Source organism: Phaethon lepturus, unplaced genomic scaffold, assembly GCF_000687285.1.
Source record: "Phaethon lepturus isolate BGI_N335 unplaced genomic scaffold, ASM68728v1 scaffold9571, whole genome shotgun sequence".
Taxonomy (NCBI): Eukaryota; Metazoa; Chordata; class Aves; order Phaethontiformes; family Phaethontidae; genus Phaethon; species Phaethon lepturus.
Window position 1 is genome coordinate 993 of NW_010519825.1, and position 18,170 is coordinate 19,162.

Sequence of the window (18,170 nt, forward strand, 5' to 3'; positions counted from 1 at the left end):
CTCTAACTTTTAGGGTTTTTTTTAAGAACCTGGTGTGGAGTGTTTTATATATATATATATATTTCTATTTTTATAACTACCTGAATGATTAGGTAGCTGCTGGATAATGTGTTTTAGCACAGAAATTTTCTATACTCAAAAATCCTGTGATTCACCTCTGCTCTGAGGTTCATGTTTCTGCAGCTTGAAGGCTTTGACAGTACTACTTGTTGTTTGCAAAGCTCTCATCTCTGCGTTAGCACTGTAGAGACCTTTACTGTAGATTTTATTTTAATCTGATTCTGCAGCTCAAAGTAATTTTGAGTAATAATTGAAGGTGGTGTTCTTGCTCTAGAAGATCTCTCCTTGCTCTAAAGTGTATGTAAGTTGTATTTTTGTCTGACCCCAAGCCTGAATTCTTGAGTCCCACTCCAGCCTCCTCTACTTCTTCAGCGCCCAGTCCTCACATCAGGGACTAGATAAGGTTGTCCCCTTTCCTCTCCTCTTCCTGAAAACAGCTGAACAAAACAAGAGAGGTGGGTTAAGAAGAACTTGTGTTCTCCAGCTGTTGGGATGCCTTTAACAGTTTCAGGTGTAGCTGTTGCAACTACTCAAGTGACTGAGCTGCCCCACGTGTTATGAGACTGTTACTGATGATCTGCATCCACATACAGGAGTTCTGCCATGCCAGCAAAATAACTAGGGAGATGAGGTAGGTGACATGCACTGACAGCTCAAGGGAGGTTTTGTATGAGAATATCCAGTGACCCAGCCCACGTGTCTTTAAGCCTCTGTAAATGCAATTCCCTTCCTTCAACAGTCTCTTGCATTTCAGAGACCAAACCTTAAATGTCTGGTCCGTGACGGTGCTGTCCCTTAGCAGGACTGCTGGGAAGCCAAAGGCATGGCATTGCATCTTAGGGATGACCAATTTAAAAAGGGGAAAGGGGAATCCTGTAAATATAACTCAAGTAAAATGCTTCAATCTTCTTATAGTTTTTTCCGGTATAACCAGAGGTCTAAGATATTCATGAAGTGGTTGTTAAGGACTTATTTTCCTGAAAGCTTCTCATCTTGAGTCTTGTGCACAATAGAGGGGAAAGTCTCAGATGTGATCTCCATCTGTGTTCTAATATATTTTATTTTTATCTGTGCTGATCTGTGAACTAAATCCATTTTACAGGATTTTCCTCTATGATTCCCTCTATTGTTTTTAGATAGTTATAAGCAGATCCTAGAGGAAATGTTTAATATTAGAATATGGAACAATCATCCCAGGAAAGATTTCCCTGGTATCAAGCACTGACTTGGCTCTGTTTCTACAATGTGTCAGCATACCTGTACCAGAAGAAACATTTTTCATATGTGTGGCGTCTTCATAAAATTATCCCTGTGCTCTTGTCGAGATATTTCTTGGAACTTGTAATTGTTGATCGGTTCCAAAAGATGATTCAAAAATTGATTTTTAGTCTGACAGATCTGTTATAGTTGTGAGTTTCCAACTTTACAGAAAGCTTTTTTTTTAAATGAAGGAACTATTATTATTCTGAAACTAAAAATATCAGACTAGCACCAGCCTTGTAGAGCAGTAATGAAGTGGCATCAAGACTTTTTAATAGCTACGGAAAATAGCTTTCAAAAGTGCCTTTGCGCACACAGCTGTAAAGAAAAAAGTGTACAGGAGAAATACAGTTCTCCCTGATAAATCTTCCAATTTAAAAGAACACGTTTTCTGTAATGATATGGGGTTAACGAAAGATGGAAGACCAAAAGGTTGAGGGGGGGAAAGGAGAAATGTTAACTGTTTCCTTTCTGGTTTTCATGACACTGAGCAGGAGATTGCAGCTTGCACTGTGGGGCTGAGCAACAGTCCTCCTGACAGAGACCAGTGCTGGATGCCTCCCCGGGAAGGTGTCGAAACTGCTAATAAAGCACCGATTGTATTTCAATACAGTGCTGTGAGTAAAGCAGGAAATTCATCCTTTATCCCAGTGTATTTTTCCAAACATTCTTTTAAAATTTGTTGGCTCCCTTGCTGTTGTGTAGTCTATCATTTAATCAAAGTCGGGCAATGAGTGCTCACTGGATCGTAATGCTTTTATAGCTTGCTTGGTTGTTGGTGTGTGTGTTTTTTTTTTTCCTTCCCTTTGGCAAACTACAAATGAGATTCTAGAAGTAGCGGAGAGTGTTTCCACTTAAACTGGCCGCCTCGATGCGAGAGGAGGCAGATGAACACGAGCTAGTGTTGCTGCCGCTTCCCACTACGTTTCACAACACCCATCTGCCAGCCCGGCGTGTGATCCTTCCCTCACGCCGAGCCGCAGAAATGTCCTGGTAGCCCGTCTGCCTGGGGAGGAGGAGGCAGCCCCGGCAGCGCCCATGAGGAGATCCTGGGAACCGGGATGGGCTGTGTCAAACAGCAGTTGCTGCCTTTAAGGACCGAGCTGCGTGACGGTGCTTTTTAATTTTCTGGGAATCGGGATGGGTACGGAGTCGGGAGTGCTTGGGTTATTGTTAGCCTGGTTCATAAGCTCCGACGTGAACGGAAACTGCTCTTGAAGTTACACCTTCAGCATGAGGAGAGGGGAGATTAATAAAGTACTGTAGCAGATATTGTGCGGTGCTTAATTGCATTCAGATAATGTTGCATAAGTACTTATTTCTCTGTGTTTTCAAACTTGTTTTCATTTAATTTAGATGAAGGGTGAATAGAAGCTGCCAATTTGGCCATCTCTACATGATTCGTTATTTCATAATACCTGTATCATATTCCCTCTTGCTCCTTTCCAAAATGAATTATCCTGCTCCCTTTAATCTCTTTGTGAAGGAGGCCACCCATGCGTCTAAGTTTTTTTTTTTTTTCTTCCTTTCTCTAAACATTTCTCATGTACTCTTTTTTTTTTTTAAACTTTGGAGGCTATTTAATGCCATTTGTCAGCCTTGATACTATGATTTTTTTTTTTTTTTGCATCCCATACCTCCTTAGTGTAATGCACACTAATCTTTCCTCCCTATCACACATTCAAGAGACTATTTCCAGCTTAGGGTGTAATGTGGGAACATGAAAGCACATAGGAATTTTCTGCCTGCTGCATTCAGTACCTGGGCTAACTTTGTAGCCCCAAAATTTCTTTTGCAGTTTCTGCTATTTTCAGAGCTTCATAGAATGCTCTTTCAGTGAATTTTTCCATTGTATGAATTTTTTTTTTTAAAAAGGAGGGAGAGGGAGTTCTGATGCTGATCTTCATCTATAATGGTTTACCATGTTGCTTACACTTGTTGGAGTCCTTTTAATTTTTTTTTTTCCGAAGCTAGCCTTCTTCCATCTGTAAATAATGCTAATTACACTTTATGTGATTTTTGTCTTGGCAGATTTAAGGCAGGCCCCTTTAAGTGTTGTTCTTGAATACTAGTGTGGTTTTAAAGCATTTAGTCCTCTCTCTCTCCATTATCTTTTAATTTTATATACATGGGGGGGGGGTATATAGACACCAAAATTTAAATGATCCAGCAGTATTATCTGAAAATACTTAAACACATCTGGTATGTTGAGTTGGTTACAATAGTTGTAGTCATGGTTGCATGTGATGCTCTACCTGAGACCTATTTTCAGTTGCTTTATATCTTTTGCTTAATTTGAAACCGAAGTTGAAGTAGTCCACATCATCTCTTACCTCCTTATTTTTTTTAATTGAGTATTTCAGATGTTCCATAATGACAGCAAGGTAAATAGGGACCTAGAGTTTGCCCTTATCACTGTAGGGGAGGGATGTTGGCTCAGGCTAGAAGATGGCACACTAACAGGTCCAGCGTTTGTGGTGAAGATGACTTGTCTCTAAGAGTTGTGCCCCAGTTACTCACCACACACTTTCTTAATTTTGCAGCAAGTCAAGGACTTTCAGGAAGACAAACCCCTTTGGTTAGGGGAACCGAATGCTGCCATGGCAAACTGAATTCTGCATGTTCTGGTCTCTGATGCTGCACAAACTACTTAAGTGGAAGTTGCTATCAGTTGCCAACAGTGTGCCTTGTCTTCGGTCCGTCTTGTGACGAGCCTCAGGTCTCTCTTGCAGAAGTGCGGTGTTCTCCTTGCTACCGAAAGTGGCTTTGAAGCTGCACTTTGAACATGCAGACGTGCTGAGCACTGTGGAAAATCAAGCCCTCGGTGTCCAAATTGGTCACTCAATTAGTAGTTCCTTTGACAATTTTGGCTTTGTTCTCTGTGGTTCAGCTTTACATTCTTAAAACCCTGGTAATGCCACCTAAACAGAATTGTATTATAGGGTAAACTTATTAATAGTTTTGAACATTTGGATATAACTGTAAGTTCCCAGGAGAAGAATTCACTCCAGGGTTTGTATGGGATGTGGTAAATAAGCCAGAGTTATTGTTTTCAGGCGCTGCCTTTCTGGTGTGTGCAAACAATGACTTCAGCAGCTTCCAGACTTATTTTTCTGATTCTTCCAGACTATGGTCATGGTTTCATGAGACAGTAAGCTGGGTATTGGAGGGCCTACAAGATGAAAAACACCATCACCACATGCTGCAAAGAGTTGAGCCGTTGCAAACTGGCTTTGCCTATTCAATTGCTTTCACAACGTTTTGGAGGAATAACTTCGTCCTGGCAGACCACGTGCTGGTTTGGGTACTCCATGCTGCTCTGCCTTCACAAGGGACCAACATGCTCTTTCACCAACCACTTCATTTTTGGTGAAAATGAGTGAAGTTGCCATGTTTGGGCTCTGGCTGGAGGCAGACAGGCTGCCCAGGCTGGGAGGTGTGCTGGACAACCTGAAGCCAAGCTCACTTGTCCACCACAATCTCCATGCAGGTGATGCAGTGTTGTACAATTACACTTTTCAGAAATGACTGCTTCCTCAGGGATTTATTATGGGCTTCTTCATATTTAATTTTCCTTGTAAAGCCATGCTAGCCAAGCCCCTTGTTGGGGATGCCTTTCTTACCAATGAACAGATGATGCCAAACTGAAGGTACTTTGAAGATCCTTTTTGCCATCATCAATTATTGGCAGCTGGTGGGGCTTTGCGAGCAATGGCGGCTCTGCTGAGGTCCTGTTTCACACATCAAAGCCACAGAATGCCAGCTCTGCTCACATTGTGCTGCAAATTTTAGCGCAGCAGTGCCTGGTGGTGGTGGGTCACGTCAGGCTGGTTGTGCTGCATTAATATAATGAATTGAAAATTGCATATTTTTTTCCTGTGGACTTCAACAGAGTACTTAAAGTGTGCAGATGGTATTAGTCATTCAGCCAGGCTTGGTATGTGGAGTGATATCAACATTGCTCTGCACCTCCTTTCCTTACCTGGCTCTTTCGTTTTCTTTTGCACCACCTCTCCTCTTCTAAAGCAAAAAGCCACTTGCACGGACAACTTCTCTTTCCTCTTATTGTTGCCTGACTGTTGTTGTTGTTGTTAAATCACCCGTAACACTCAAAATCTTTGCAGCCAAAAAATTTCCACGTGGTCTTTTGCTGAATGACCCTGATACTCCTGTGTCTCTTTTTCTGCCTCCACTATGTGCCATTTCAGTTGTGTTGTTTAATTTTAACTCCAAGCCAACGTGACAGGAGTCATGGAAGCAAGGGTAGTGGTCTAATGGATTTGGTCTACGTGAGTGGAGAAGATAACTTCAGTGTTCTACAGCACCACTGTGAAGTTCCCATTGCTAAGTGCACATGCGAGAGAAACAACGTGGATAACGCTGCTTATGGACCAGATGTCTTCAGACTAACTTGCTTATGGCATAGGGCAGAAATCCTTCAGCACCATAAGATGATGTGTATGAAATGATCTGTTCTGAAAGTGCAGAAAAGAACTGCTCTGGTTTGTTCAAATGTGTTACTTCTAAACCTGTGAAATGTGCATGAGAACCGGGATATTTTAATGTGTGCTTTGAGCTCTCTGCTCTACTGAAGCAACATTTCCTTGTTTTTTTTCCTTGTTAAGCAGCCTCGATTTGTGGGGCTTGGTGTACGGTAATGCTGTTTATAATGAAGTCAGAATTGGCTTTTAGAGCCTGATGAATGAAAGTCCACAGTATAAGACTGCAGCTTTTTGTGAGAGACATCTGTGCTATAACAAGAGCAGGAGACCCAATTTAGACAACTGCTAGAAGGAGAGCTCAAGAAAAGGAAAGACTTTTTTTTCCAAGCTTAGATTAAATATTTGTACAAATAAACTTTTCTTTTCAGCTGCTCATCAGAATTGCTGCTGCACCACCAACTTGGCTTTGAATTTTGTTCTTATTGCCCAACAAGGCTGTACACGAAAAGTGTTACGGAAGAGCAGCTTAAACAAAACATGTTTGTTTTGCAGCAGAGCTAGAGGCTCTGGGCTAGAGAGAAAAAAATTTGGGGAGAGGGAAAAGACAGTGCAAAGAGGAATATTAAAAAACGGAAGGATGCGAATAGAAACTGGCTGTTGCAGTAAATATATGTGAAGGAAGAAACACAGGCATGCGTTGAGTTCTGTGTTTTGCAAGTGAGTTACTGTAGAGGATCTGGCTTCGAATACAGTCGCAATGACTTCTCCCAACTGGATCGGCTGGTTCAGTGAAGTGTTCTCACCCGTGAAGTTTGCTCCTTACGCACACGCATATACACCAACTGCTGCTGAAACTTTTTTACTTGTGCATTTTAAATGCAGTCTGGTTAAAAGGCTACTGCTGTGGTGTTCATCACAGTTAAAACCTTGCTGCGTGGGGCTGACGGTGGTGAAAATACACTCTCCTAATGAGGAGAGTGCTGCAGAGAGCGTCTTTTGACCTAAGAAGATGGTTTCTTGTTTCAGTTAAAGAAAGCTCCAATCCTTTGAGGAAACTTCTCATAAATCTGTTTGGTAAAGCAACTCTTTTAAGAACATGGGAGCTCAAATCACTTGGATTAAAGCCCAGATGGACACCATCTCTGACTGAAACCTCTCAGAAGTGGATTAAGGAGCAGCATAAGTGGAGAACTTCTGGTGAAGCGGGGTGGGATGCTGAATGTGCCATCCTGGGCTTTTTCTCAGCATTAACAGCAAAGGAACCTTGTGGTTCTTAGGCTTCTCAGAGCAGATGCAATGCTAGTGTGTTGAGAGGGTTTTGATGGCTGATCAGAAACATGCTGAAAGTAGTATTTAGAGAGAATGTAATATCTTTTAAAAAGTTGTGTGGGTTCAGCTTTAAAGCATTTCTTCTCTTGGTGAAGCTGGTGACTTTAATACATGGCTCTTAACGTAAAGGTATGCTTAGCCCAGAGTATAAATTTAATACGGAAATAGCTTACAAAATATTAATTATTATCCAGCAAAGTCTTGTGGTACCTCTGGCGTTCCAGCTTTGCTTTTTTCCTGTATGATTAAGGACGAAAAGGAAATTCTGTGATTTTGAAGTGAAGCGACGTTGGGGCAGAGTGGGCATGAACTGGTGGTCTGCGCAGTTAAAATGCAATAAAAATTTGTTTTAACTAACTAAAGACATTAGCTCACACTGTAGTATAGTCTGCCATGTAATACGGCACGGGTGTTGACATGCTGTACGGACAAAGAAATTGCTTTATCAGACTAATGAACTCTTCAGTATCCTATTGCAGGCAAACATCTCAGAATGGATCTCTAAGCCAGGAACTTGCTTTGCTTTTCTTGTTTTAAAATCCTGACTCCATCTGAGGTTCTGTCCCCCCGCCCCCCGACTTCAGTGGAGGCACAATTACTGCTTAAGTTGTCTATAAAAGAAGGCTTTTCTCTAGTCACATGCAGTGACTTTCCTGGCTTGTGTGGAAGTACGGCCGCAGACCTGCAAGACCTTGCAACTCTCCCACTCATTGTGCCAATGCTTCAATTGTCTTAAAGGATCTTCCACAGGCTTAATTTACTTTAATCCTTTGGAGCATCTCTGCTTCAGTAATATTTAGCTAATTTCAGAGCAAACTCTACCTTCAATACTTTCAAATTGTCAGATCTGAGGAGTGGCAGAAAAATTATTTTTTAGGGGATTGAAAAGGCAAACTCTGACTAGGCTAATCTCTACTTGTACAAGGAAAGGACAGTTAACAACTTGGCAACTCTTTTGTTTTTATAGACAAGAAAACTTACTAGACCCTACATGAGGATGGGGAAATTCTGCAGTTAGAAATAGTAATGCATTGCTCAAACCTGGTGATCAGTGCATTGGCTTTTAAATACCTGGTTTGAAACATTACCTTTGAAATGCCTGTGTGCAATTTCAGTTTTAGTATGTGGTAAAGATTGGAAATTATACTGATGTAAGCTGTCATTAAGTTGGAGCATATAAACTGCAATTTATCTTAAAAATGTCTTATATATTGTAGTAAAAGTATATGGTACATTAATAAATTATAATTTTGAATTCTTAATCTCATGAGGATGTAGACTCTGAATTTTATGGTTTTAGGAACTGGGGTTTTGCACACACTCAGGTGTTGGTTATAGCAGGTGAAAGCATACTGCAAAGAGAAGCTGCACAGATGCTTTTTTATGCCTACTGCCTTCCTGCTGTCCTTGCTTCCCTGTTTCCTTCCTTTCCAAAAAGGGTTTCCTCCCTTTCTTACTGACATTTTGCCTTAAGAGACTGACTGAAGTGAAGAATGGCACTTCAGTCACAGAAGAGATTGCAAGTTTACTTTTTCACTTCTTGGTGTAAATTGTGAATTTTTCCAGCATAATTCTAATTCTTGAGACAAAACATTAGGATGCAATAAACCACAACGATGTAGTTGTGTTCTGTGCTAGCTACTGCTGCAGTCACTGTTTTCTCACCAGGAAGAAAATATAGCATATACCATGTGAATTCTAGAAGCGATACAGCTGTGGGTATTGCAATGTTTTTACTGGAATATTCTGGCACCTTGATTTTCTAAAAGTCTCATTGTTTCTTGCCCCTTCTTAATCCTCCATTTGACTAGAATAAAACAAATTATGCCAAATAAAACTATTTTATTCAGATTTCTTTTGCCCCTTACCTGTTTCTCCCTAGCTTTCTGCCAAAAGACAACTTAATTGTGACTTTCAAAAAATTGTGAAGATACTATTGCGAGTGGTTCCTCTGGAATGGTCTTTGGGAAATGTGTCCAAATAATTGCGGAACACTTCTTGATGTGCTGGTTATTCTGGTTAACTTCTCTATGTAGACAAGCCCCCACTAAGTAAGAGAGTAACATTTTTATGTACGACTTGTGTGTATTGGGAGGAAAAAAACCACAAACCCTCACACAGTGGCAAAGTCACATATATGTGCTTGGGATACACAGTAAGATTTTATTCCAGATGTGCTCTTCTCTAATTCTTCCTGTCTCTGCTTTAGCCCACTCTGAGAACAGTTGACTTGGAGGTTTATTTTCAAAGTTTGGAAATTGTAGTGCAGTGTGATGCCTTGGAGTTACGTTCTGTATTTTCATATTTGTGAGGTTTTAAACGCAGATTTTTCTGATGTAAGAAAGGAAACAAGCAATGTGTGCTTGTTCTTCACAAAATAGTTAACGTTTCTTCCTTATTGGAGAGGGTGTCTTGAATCCTCTGTGTTCTGCTAAAATTATTACAAATTTTATCGTTTTTACAGGCTTTTGTGTGTGTGTGTGTTAATCTGTTTTGAAATTGAAATCTGCCATTTCTTTTACCTCTTGATAGGTGCTGGATAGTTTGTTAGCTCAGTATGGAACAGTGGAGAACTGTGAGCAAGGTACGGCTCTACTCTCAAATTGCTTTTAAATTTGTAGCGGGAAGTAAGCGAACACTGAACTGAACCTCTTTCTGTTGCGTTTTCCTCCCTAGTGAACACTGACACGGAGACTGCAGTTGTAAACGTAACATACGGCAATAAGGACCAGGCTAGACAGTAAGTATCTTGTTTGCTTGTTACTGTTGTCTAACCTGCATTTTTGGAATTTGTGTTGTTGCGATATTATATGCAGCTTCGCTTCAGATTCGTTTATTGATAAAATGATCTCGTAAGCGTTAACTTTTAAGGAAGTCTCTTGGCCTTCCCCTCACCAATGTGTGCTTTACCTTAATTTTCTATTTTTTGTCATCAACTTTTCCTGCACTTTGATTAAAAAGAAATAAATAATTTTGAAAATTTAAAATTTGGGTAAAATTTTTTGACTGGGGAGGGCAGAAGGTTAGTGATTTGTCAATGACAGAAGGAGGGAGTTATTGCTTAATGATTTTTAGCCATGTTTTAAAAAAAGTTTTGTGATGCTCTTTTATACTGTTGGGTGTTCTGTGTCTGTCTTCTGGTTGACAGCTACATACTTCTCCTATTTGTTTCTGTTATTTTGCTATGGTTTTCCCATAAGAAAAGTGTGGGGTTTTGTGTGTGTTTGTTTTTTGGTTTTTTTTTTAATTAGAAAATTTAATGCTGCTTCCAAACAAAAGGTTGCAATCTGAGTACCTAAAATAATTATTTGGGCTTTTTGAACTGCAGGCCACCTATTTTATGCTCGCTTGTACCTTTAGTAATTGATAATTTTTAATCTAGATATTCAAATTTAAATATATAATGCTTTACTTCCTTAATCAATGGTTGTATATCCTTAGCCTTTAAACATCCATATTGTATATTATGCTATATGTTTAATTTTGCTTTTCTACCACGGGTGGAAAAAGGACTTGTGTGTTCCTTAATTTTTGATCTGGTGACATAAACATATTTTCCCCCTCTTTCTAGCTATAGCAGGTTAAACAAAACCAAACCCATGGAATAGCCTACGGTGATCTTTTTTATTTTAACTTTGAAATTTCTGCCACCTTGTGGCTAACTAAAATCAGCACTTAAGATGCAGAGTATGCTTATGGTATGCATTAATGCAAAACTACAAATGAAATAATATTTGTACACATAATTAAGTAATTATGACTTCTGTGTAACTTGAATGCAACACATGTATTTAATCTTTCAAAGTGTTAGGTTACTTGTTAGTGTATTCTAAACAAATGTGATGGGAAAATTGTGTCAGTGGTGTTTCCTGTGTACACTGGAGCTGAAGGAAACAATGTTTTTCTTGAATTCACCATTTAACTTTTCTCAACTTGAATCATTCAACAAGTTCTTCTTCAAGTCCTTCTGTTTTTTAATTCTGTTTTGCAGTAATTCAGAAAAATGTTGAATTTCTAGTTCTGAGGGAACTTATGGTGCAATGCTAGATATTAATGCTACATGTGCCAGTTCCCTCTTTGAAAATGTAAGAAGGAAGTACCTAAAATACCATGGAAAGAAGCATGATACATATTTGAACTGTCTGTCATCTGTGGTGTATCTCCCTGGACTTGTGCACTCCCTTCTGAAGTTGAAAACAACAATGTACAATTTCTCCCCACTCAAACTGTACTTGTTAAATTTTAAGGTCAATTCTGAGAAAATGCTGAGATAAGCCAACACTGTGAAGAACTTGTGATTTCTCATGCAAAACAAAATTTTACCTCAAAAAATTCTCATGACAATAACTGAAAACATCTTGAGTCTGAAGCAGGTGAATTAGTGTCCAGCATGAACGTTGGAGGAGGACTTGAAGTGATACCCGTTGAATGATGACATAGTTTGGCTGCCTTGAGCAAGTAGGCCAAATGGAGGAGCCTTGACTTCCTTCTGTGAATGGCTTGACACGGACATGGGGTTTTCTAAGGGGGCGAGTCCATTTTCTGCACAGAAAACATTAGCTCAGGTTGTCTGGGTTCAGGGTGCAACCTTGCAGCCATGTAGAAACCCCTAAGAAGTGGCTGGATAGATGTTTTTTTTCTAAGCAAAAAAACCCACAAGGAATTGCAATGAAGAATCACTACAGGACCTCTGTGTGTGTGTGTGTGGGTGGCTTCTCTGTAGTGACCGTGGTGGTGTTTCAAGTTGAACGGTTTTCCCAGACATGACCTAGCTTTGCTGCTTGGAACTGGCTGTGGAGGACAGCAATGGCTGTGGAGGACAGCAATGGTATACGAGTGCTGATAGCTGATAAAGGCGGTTGTTGGTCAGCCTACGCAGTACATGGAGTAACAAGACCTGACTTTACCAAAAGCTCTTTAGAGCTGTTGAGAATCAACAAGCTTTGGAGTTTGAAATTTAACTGTTTAGGGTAAAAGATGCTCTTAGCCATGACTTTTGGAGCAAACACTGTGACATGAAGTTTTCTGTGCCGCTGCATACAGTGGGTCCCCAGTTCTAATTGTGTCTTTTCGGCACGTTTTGCAACACAGGTACTAACCTTGCAGTTAGTAGTGCTGGCTGACAGAACATGCAAAGTTGGCTACTTCCCCTCTGGATAGACCGTACGGCATTGCTGTGCCTGTTGGAGCGCGGCAATGCTGCGCGGTGAAGGCGCTGTAACGCAATCTGGAGATATTTTTGATAAGCAATTCTAAACAAGTGTGGTATGCATTGCTTGGAGGATGTTACTTTTGAACAAAACTTTTGGTTCCACCCTGCTGGGAAACTGAGCCTTCTTCTGTCTTGCAAGTCAAATTGCTGTGGCAGAGGGTTTTTTCCTCTAGGCTGGTGCTGCGGTTGCAGCATGTTCAATGCAGGGCTGCATCCAAAATAAACCTGGAAACTGAAATCGGTGAAAAATGCTGCAGTCCTTTTGAGAAACAAGTCCTGGACAGAGCACACAGCACCCAAAATCTGAGATGTGCACAGTTATTGACTTCTAGTTGGAATGGAGGTCTGTGACTTGGACCTGTCGTAGTGATGCCTCTGTTTCTTAGCTGAACAGGCATGATGCTGTCTTGGCAGAGAAAGCGGGATGCTGCTCCTCGTCTTTATGTGGCCGGAGCAGGGGAGCCAGCATGGCCGATCAGGTACTTGTGGGAAGCCGGGTAGGTTTGTGGTGAGGTGTAGAGCAAGCACGGAGCCATTCAGCAGCCTGGGGAAACCACCCTTTGCTCTCTGGGACTGTGGGTGGCGAGAGGGCTGGGACTGCCGGGGCATCTCAGTGACCCCATCCCTCCCCTCCTCTCCTGCAGATGCTTGGGAGGAGGGGGGAGTTGTTCCAGCTCGGATTCTGCCACTGTCGCCATCCTTCCCTGAAACTGGAGAGGGCCTTACAGCGCATGTGAAGGCTGCTGTGGCACATGTAATTACCAAATGTCATGGTGGCTTATGGAATACTTGAAAGAGAGGAGTTGAGAGGGCGAGGGGCAGCGCCTGGAGCCCGCGGGTCGGTTAGAACCACCCAACCAGCTGCATGTAGGTCCCGAGGCAGCTTGGGACATGCTTGCCGGAGGGCACTCCCTCTTCTCCCAGTATTGATCCTTGACTGCGACCAGCAGGACATGCTGACCGTCTCCTTCTGACGTGCTGCCAGCTAAATTATGTCTGTTACTTTCAAAAGCTACACCACCTCCTCTTTCCAGTGTGTAGGTGTCTGGTGCATGCTACAGGATTCTTCTCTACCCAGGAGATTGGAAGGGAAATTTTGTGCAAAGTTGGCCTCGTGTATGGAGTGGGTGTACATTGTTTTAGTATCGGGCTAGGTGTTTACTTTTTATCTTATTTTTTAGCTCAGGAATGAGGTATGTGTGTTGGTTGTGTTTCATAACTGACGGTGTATTTTAACTATGGGCTGCAATGTGAGGAGCTCAGGATCTGTCTTTGCAGGTGTGAGTACTCGTAGTACTTTGAGTGTTAAGACATTAGTGGTCACCTTTTAATTAGAAAACTTGCAAAAAACCCCCAAATTTTTTTACCCTTTCAATGAAGAACAAAGCTGTATGTGTGCACACAACATGCATCCTTGATGAACGAATAGGAGTTCACATAACTAACTTTTACATGCCACCATGGGTTGGGGCTAATGTTGCCATAGGAACGATAATACTGAAAATGCAGTGGTATATGATTATAAGCTTAGATTTATTTTTTGCTTTGTTTTTATTTTCAGAAATACTAATGAAAACTATATCTTTATTTAATGCAAAACCCACCACTATGCCAAATAAAAATTACCATGTAAATCTGTCCTCACAGTATGCAAATCTATCTGTTCAGGGAGGAAAAAGAAAGGTATATGTACAAGCTGCATGTGGGAGTGAAGTATGTTCTCCATCTAGTGCTTAGTGTCATCGTGCTATCAATGGATGAATGATTTCCAGCACAAGACTTGGTGCTTTTATTGTATTCATTTATCTAGGACGTTTAACCTCCACTAGCATCAGAAGGGAGAAGGCTGGGCAAACATCCTCTCCTAGGGAGCTCACAGGAGGACAGCTGTGAGATGACAGTTTGATGGGAAAAACTCAGGTGACTAATTTACAGAATATTTGTTTAAAAGTTTCACTTTTTATATAGGGATCTTGTTCTGGGCAGGTGTCACATGAACGTAGGCCAGGCCGATATACGTCTTAGCAGAGCATAGGCAGTAGTCACTGCAGTCTCTTAAGGAACTCATTTTATAAAAAAAAATTCTGAACTACACTGTAAGATTCCTGTGTACCAGCTCTTGCTGGTATATGAAACAGAAACATTTTCCATTTCCACTAAGTATTAATTTTTAAAGAAGATTTGGGGGAGGAGGACACCTCTTAATGAGGAAGTTCATTGAATTTTTCTCCATCTTTGTCCTCATTAAGTGACTCTAAGGCTTTTAGCTCTTGCATAAAAGATGGTTTTTAGGTTGTTTCAGCAGGTCCCAGTAGTGCCATCTGACAGAGGTAACCTGCATGGCCTTTATTAACTTGTGGTCGTGGAAGGAGACCCCCAGCCCTGTTTGGGAAGGCACAGGTCTTCGCAGAAAGGCAGAGGTGGTGTTGCCATGGTTTGGACTTGAGTTTCTGAGGTGGTCAGCCTATGCGAAGGTGTGCTTTACAAAAAAAGCTGGATTTGACATGTATTGGGTGGACTGCCACAACAGTGATAGCCTTGACTGAAACAGGTGCCACTAGTGCTGTGAAGAACGAGTTGCTCGCTTTCCTCTGAGGCTCAGGTATTCTCAGGGAGCAGGGATGGCTCTCTTGATGGCAAGTGCTGTCCTAGATACACTGTTTTACAGGAATTATTTACCCATCTAGAAGACTCATCTCTCTTGGTTTCTTTTTCCTTTTTTACTTTCTCCTCCCCCCTCCCCTCCCACCCACCCCCATCTCTCCTGAAGCAGTGTCTAGATGCCTCTAAAATTTTTGGGCTTGTTAAGATGCTGAAGGACTGCTGAGCCATCACCTTGCCTGATTCCAGCCCTGTTTTGTGCCACAAAATTGATAAAAATGAGTTCAGAACAGTTAAATAAAGGTGTGTGACAGTATTTTAAAACCCTAGTGAAAACTGTTGAATGTTGGAATGTGAAGGCCAGGTTCAAACAGCCACAGTGACCTTTCAAGAGCTGTGGACTTGTGTCTTCTGTAAGAAATGCACCAGAACTGTGTAGTTGCTGCATCACTGAAAATTAGGTAACGTGGCACTCCGTTGTGTGTGCCCGAATCAGTGCAGAGTGTGGGACATGTACCCAGGAAATGTCAGTTCCACAAATGGCTTGGGAGAGCAGCGTTTAATTCCCAACTCTTCTGATTTCTCATCACTTGAAGTCAAATTATAAAAGAAGTCACCCTATAAAATATGGAGAACTCTGATTCAGAGGGCGAATTGGTTATTTTAAAGTTTTCTCTATAAATATCTAGATTAATTAACCAAGTTATACTACTGTAGTATCTCCAGTGTACTAGGGTATCTAGTATACGGTACTGCAGCTACTTTAGTATCCCTAGTATCTAACTAGACAAGTGAACTTTAAAACAGGTTTGCCTTCAAATACTTGGTCAAAAACAACCCATCCATTATTTTTAGTGGGTTATTTTTCTGTGTCATCACATGGCTTTGGTAGCCAGGGATTGTTCACTGCTGATACAACTGATTTTCCACAATGGCAAATGAACTTTTCTCAGGTTGCTTTGAATTTAAGGTACTTACAGTCATTTAGAACCATTTAGCAATTTGTAAATTGTTTTTAAGTAGAAAACTTCCAACCTTCTTGCCAGGAGAAGTATGGCATACATATATGCCAGTTGTTGCTGTATAATGTTTGTTTTGAAAACATGATAAGCATGTAGCTTGGTTGCAAACAAAAAGCCTAGTCTTTTCTTCCCCTACCACTTCTAAGAAAGAGTGAGAAGTCTCATGTACAGATTTAATGTAAGGTTTTGTATTATTGTTGGGATTCTGGTCTAAGACATTCTAAAGCCAGAGGAGATTGAAGCATTTTGGGAAGGAAGCGATGTCTGAACTTGTCAGATGAATGTATGGAAGGGAATGAGTTTGGGTGGATGTCAATCTGGAGCCTACCAGCACGTTCGTGAAATCATTGGTGCTCATCTCTCCAATATCTTGAGATTTGATTCCAAAAGAAACAGGGCTTGTGCAACTGCACTGTCTGGTGGTCCCGTTTTCCCTTTTTGGCTGATTTCAGTAAAACTCAGTCCAGAAACAGAGGTCTAGGATATTTGCAACCAACAAGAACTTAGCATGTTCAGCTTGTATAAAAAGGAAAGGTTCCAGACTTCTTTCCCAGATAGGATCTCCATGGAGAGAGACTTCAGCAGAATGCCTTTCAGGCATTGGAAATCTATGCAGAAACTAAAACTTGAGAGACAAATCCATAGGAATGCAAGTTTCACTAGTCCCGCCGCTCACTGCCCTTAGTGTTTTGTGAACATGGCTTTCTGTGTAATAAAATGCCCTTCAAAGTCTGTGGAGTAGAAGTTAAGAAATGTCAGTTTTGAAATAGCCTCAGCAAATTTTAAACCAGCTCTCTTTTGCCATATGCTCTAAGAGATTCTTCTGTTATGGGAGCAATTACACTCCTGCTCTGTTCCCAAAGGACCTGTGTCTCATTTGGTGAACAGAAGTATTTAATGAGCAGTGATCAGTTATTCAATATTTTGCTTTCCTTGTTGTTCAGTGGAGCTGCCTTGGGCCTTATTTATTACCAGCCCTTATTAAACACCACTCTAAAGACAGAAATTACTTGTTTTCTCATAAGCTTTTCTCCACTGTCTGACTGGAGTATTTCGAGGACGCTGGTTCAAGCTATGGGAGATGAGGGGCATGTTATCCTCAGTACCCATATAACGCTGCTTACGGGCAAAGCTGCTTCTCGGCTTCAGCAGCTGTTTGAGACCCAGACTCAAATGGAACACGGGGAGATGGGTAGTACTTCTCACTGGCTACCCTTGAAAATTTAGGCAGTTGGGTGACATCGTCCTTTTTCTCTGCAGCAGAGGCAGGAGTAAAGTGTTGCTGCGGGTAGCGTTTGGTAAACTGTCAGTAACCACCCGCAAATGTGCATGAACAGAAAGGCTGGATGAATTTTTGTTTTTCAGAGGCCTTGCTGCAGAGCATGCAGGTATCGGAGCTTTTTAAAGAAAATGTTGGTGGGTTCTTTAACATGAGGTGTAAACCTCTCTCCTTCCCACTAGAGTTTTGAATTTAAATTTTATCTTTAAACAAAATACCTTGGTGAACTTTGGTCCAAGATTAAGCCTGGCATTTATAAACTATCCCAAATCAATGCCTGGTTTGGTGATAGCAATGTATCATATTGCTGATAATCTGAATAATATACTTTCTGTAGCAAGACTTGAAATGTCTTTCTTGGGCAAATATGTTGATTGTATACCACGAGCTTACCAGTGTGCTGTGCATAGCTTAGTTATTCCTACTGTTTCCTGGATCTTCAATGGTATTGGCTCTATTCTGTTTGTGAATGGAAGATCTTCTACCCTTCAGAAATTTGCCATTTTTAAGCTGAGAGCTGTGCTCCCTCTGCAAATAGGAGACCAGCAGGTCAGGCTGACTTGCAAACTTGGCCCCAACTTGGTTAGGAAGAGGGGCTGGGCAGAGGGAGAGCTGAGCACCGGGGTGGTGGTTCAGTGTGACAGACCACAGTGCGAGTGCGTTGTGTGCATTTGGGCAATAACCCTCTGTGATATTTGAGGGCTCTGCTTTGCCTAAAAGCACAAGAGAACTTAAAACAGCATTTAAATGCCTTCTAAAAACCTTTGCATCTATCGAGAGTTTAACAGATGTGTTGGCTTTTATTTCCTGGTTAACTTTTAAACCTGCTTACAATATCTCGAGTTGGTAAGTTGCAAGGTGCTGTCGTGGTCTGCTAAGTGGTGTTTCAAATGCCATTGACTGGCTTTGAATGCTTTCTTTCCTGCTGAGAATGAATCAGGAGCTGTCTGTCTTTTTTTCTCTCT

The 18,170-nt window shown here is 41.2% G+C and overlaps 1 protein-coding gene across 1 annotated transcript in view; it reads left to right on the top strand.

Annotated features, from left to right (window-relative positions):
• Positions 1 to 9,623: 9,623 nt before the first annotated feature.
• Positions 9,624 to 18,170, top strand: part of IGF2BP3 (insulin-like growth factor 2 mRNA binding protein 3) — a gene marked incomplete at its 5' end in the record, with an annotated part of 45,554 nt that continues 37,007 nt past the window's right edge. Inside the window, 2 exons of the mRNA XM_010297170.1 lie at positions 9,624 to 9,675; positions 9,768 to 9,831. Coding sequence (XP_010295472.1) covers positions 9,624 to 9,675; positions 9,768 to 9,831 — 116 coding nt within the window. The remainder of the gene's footprint in view (positions 9,676 to 9,767; positions 9,832 to 18,170) is intronic.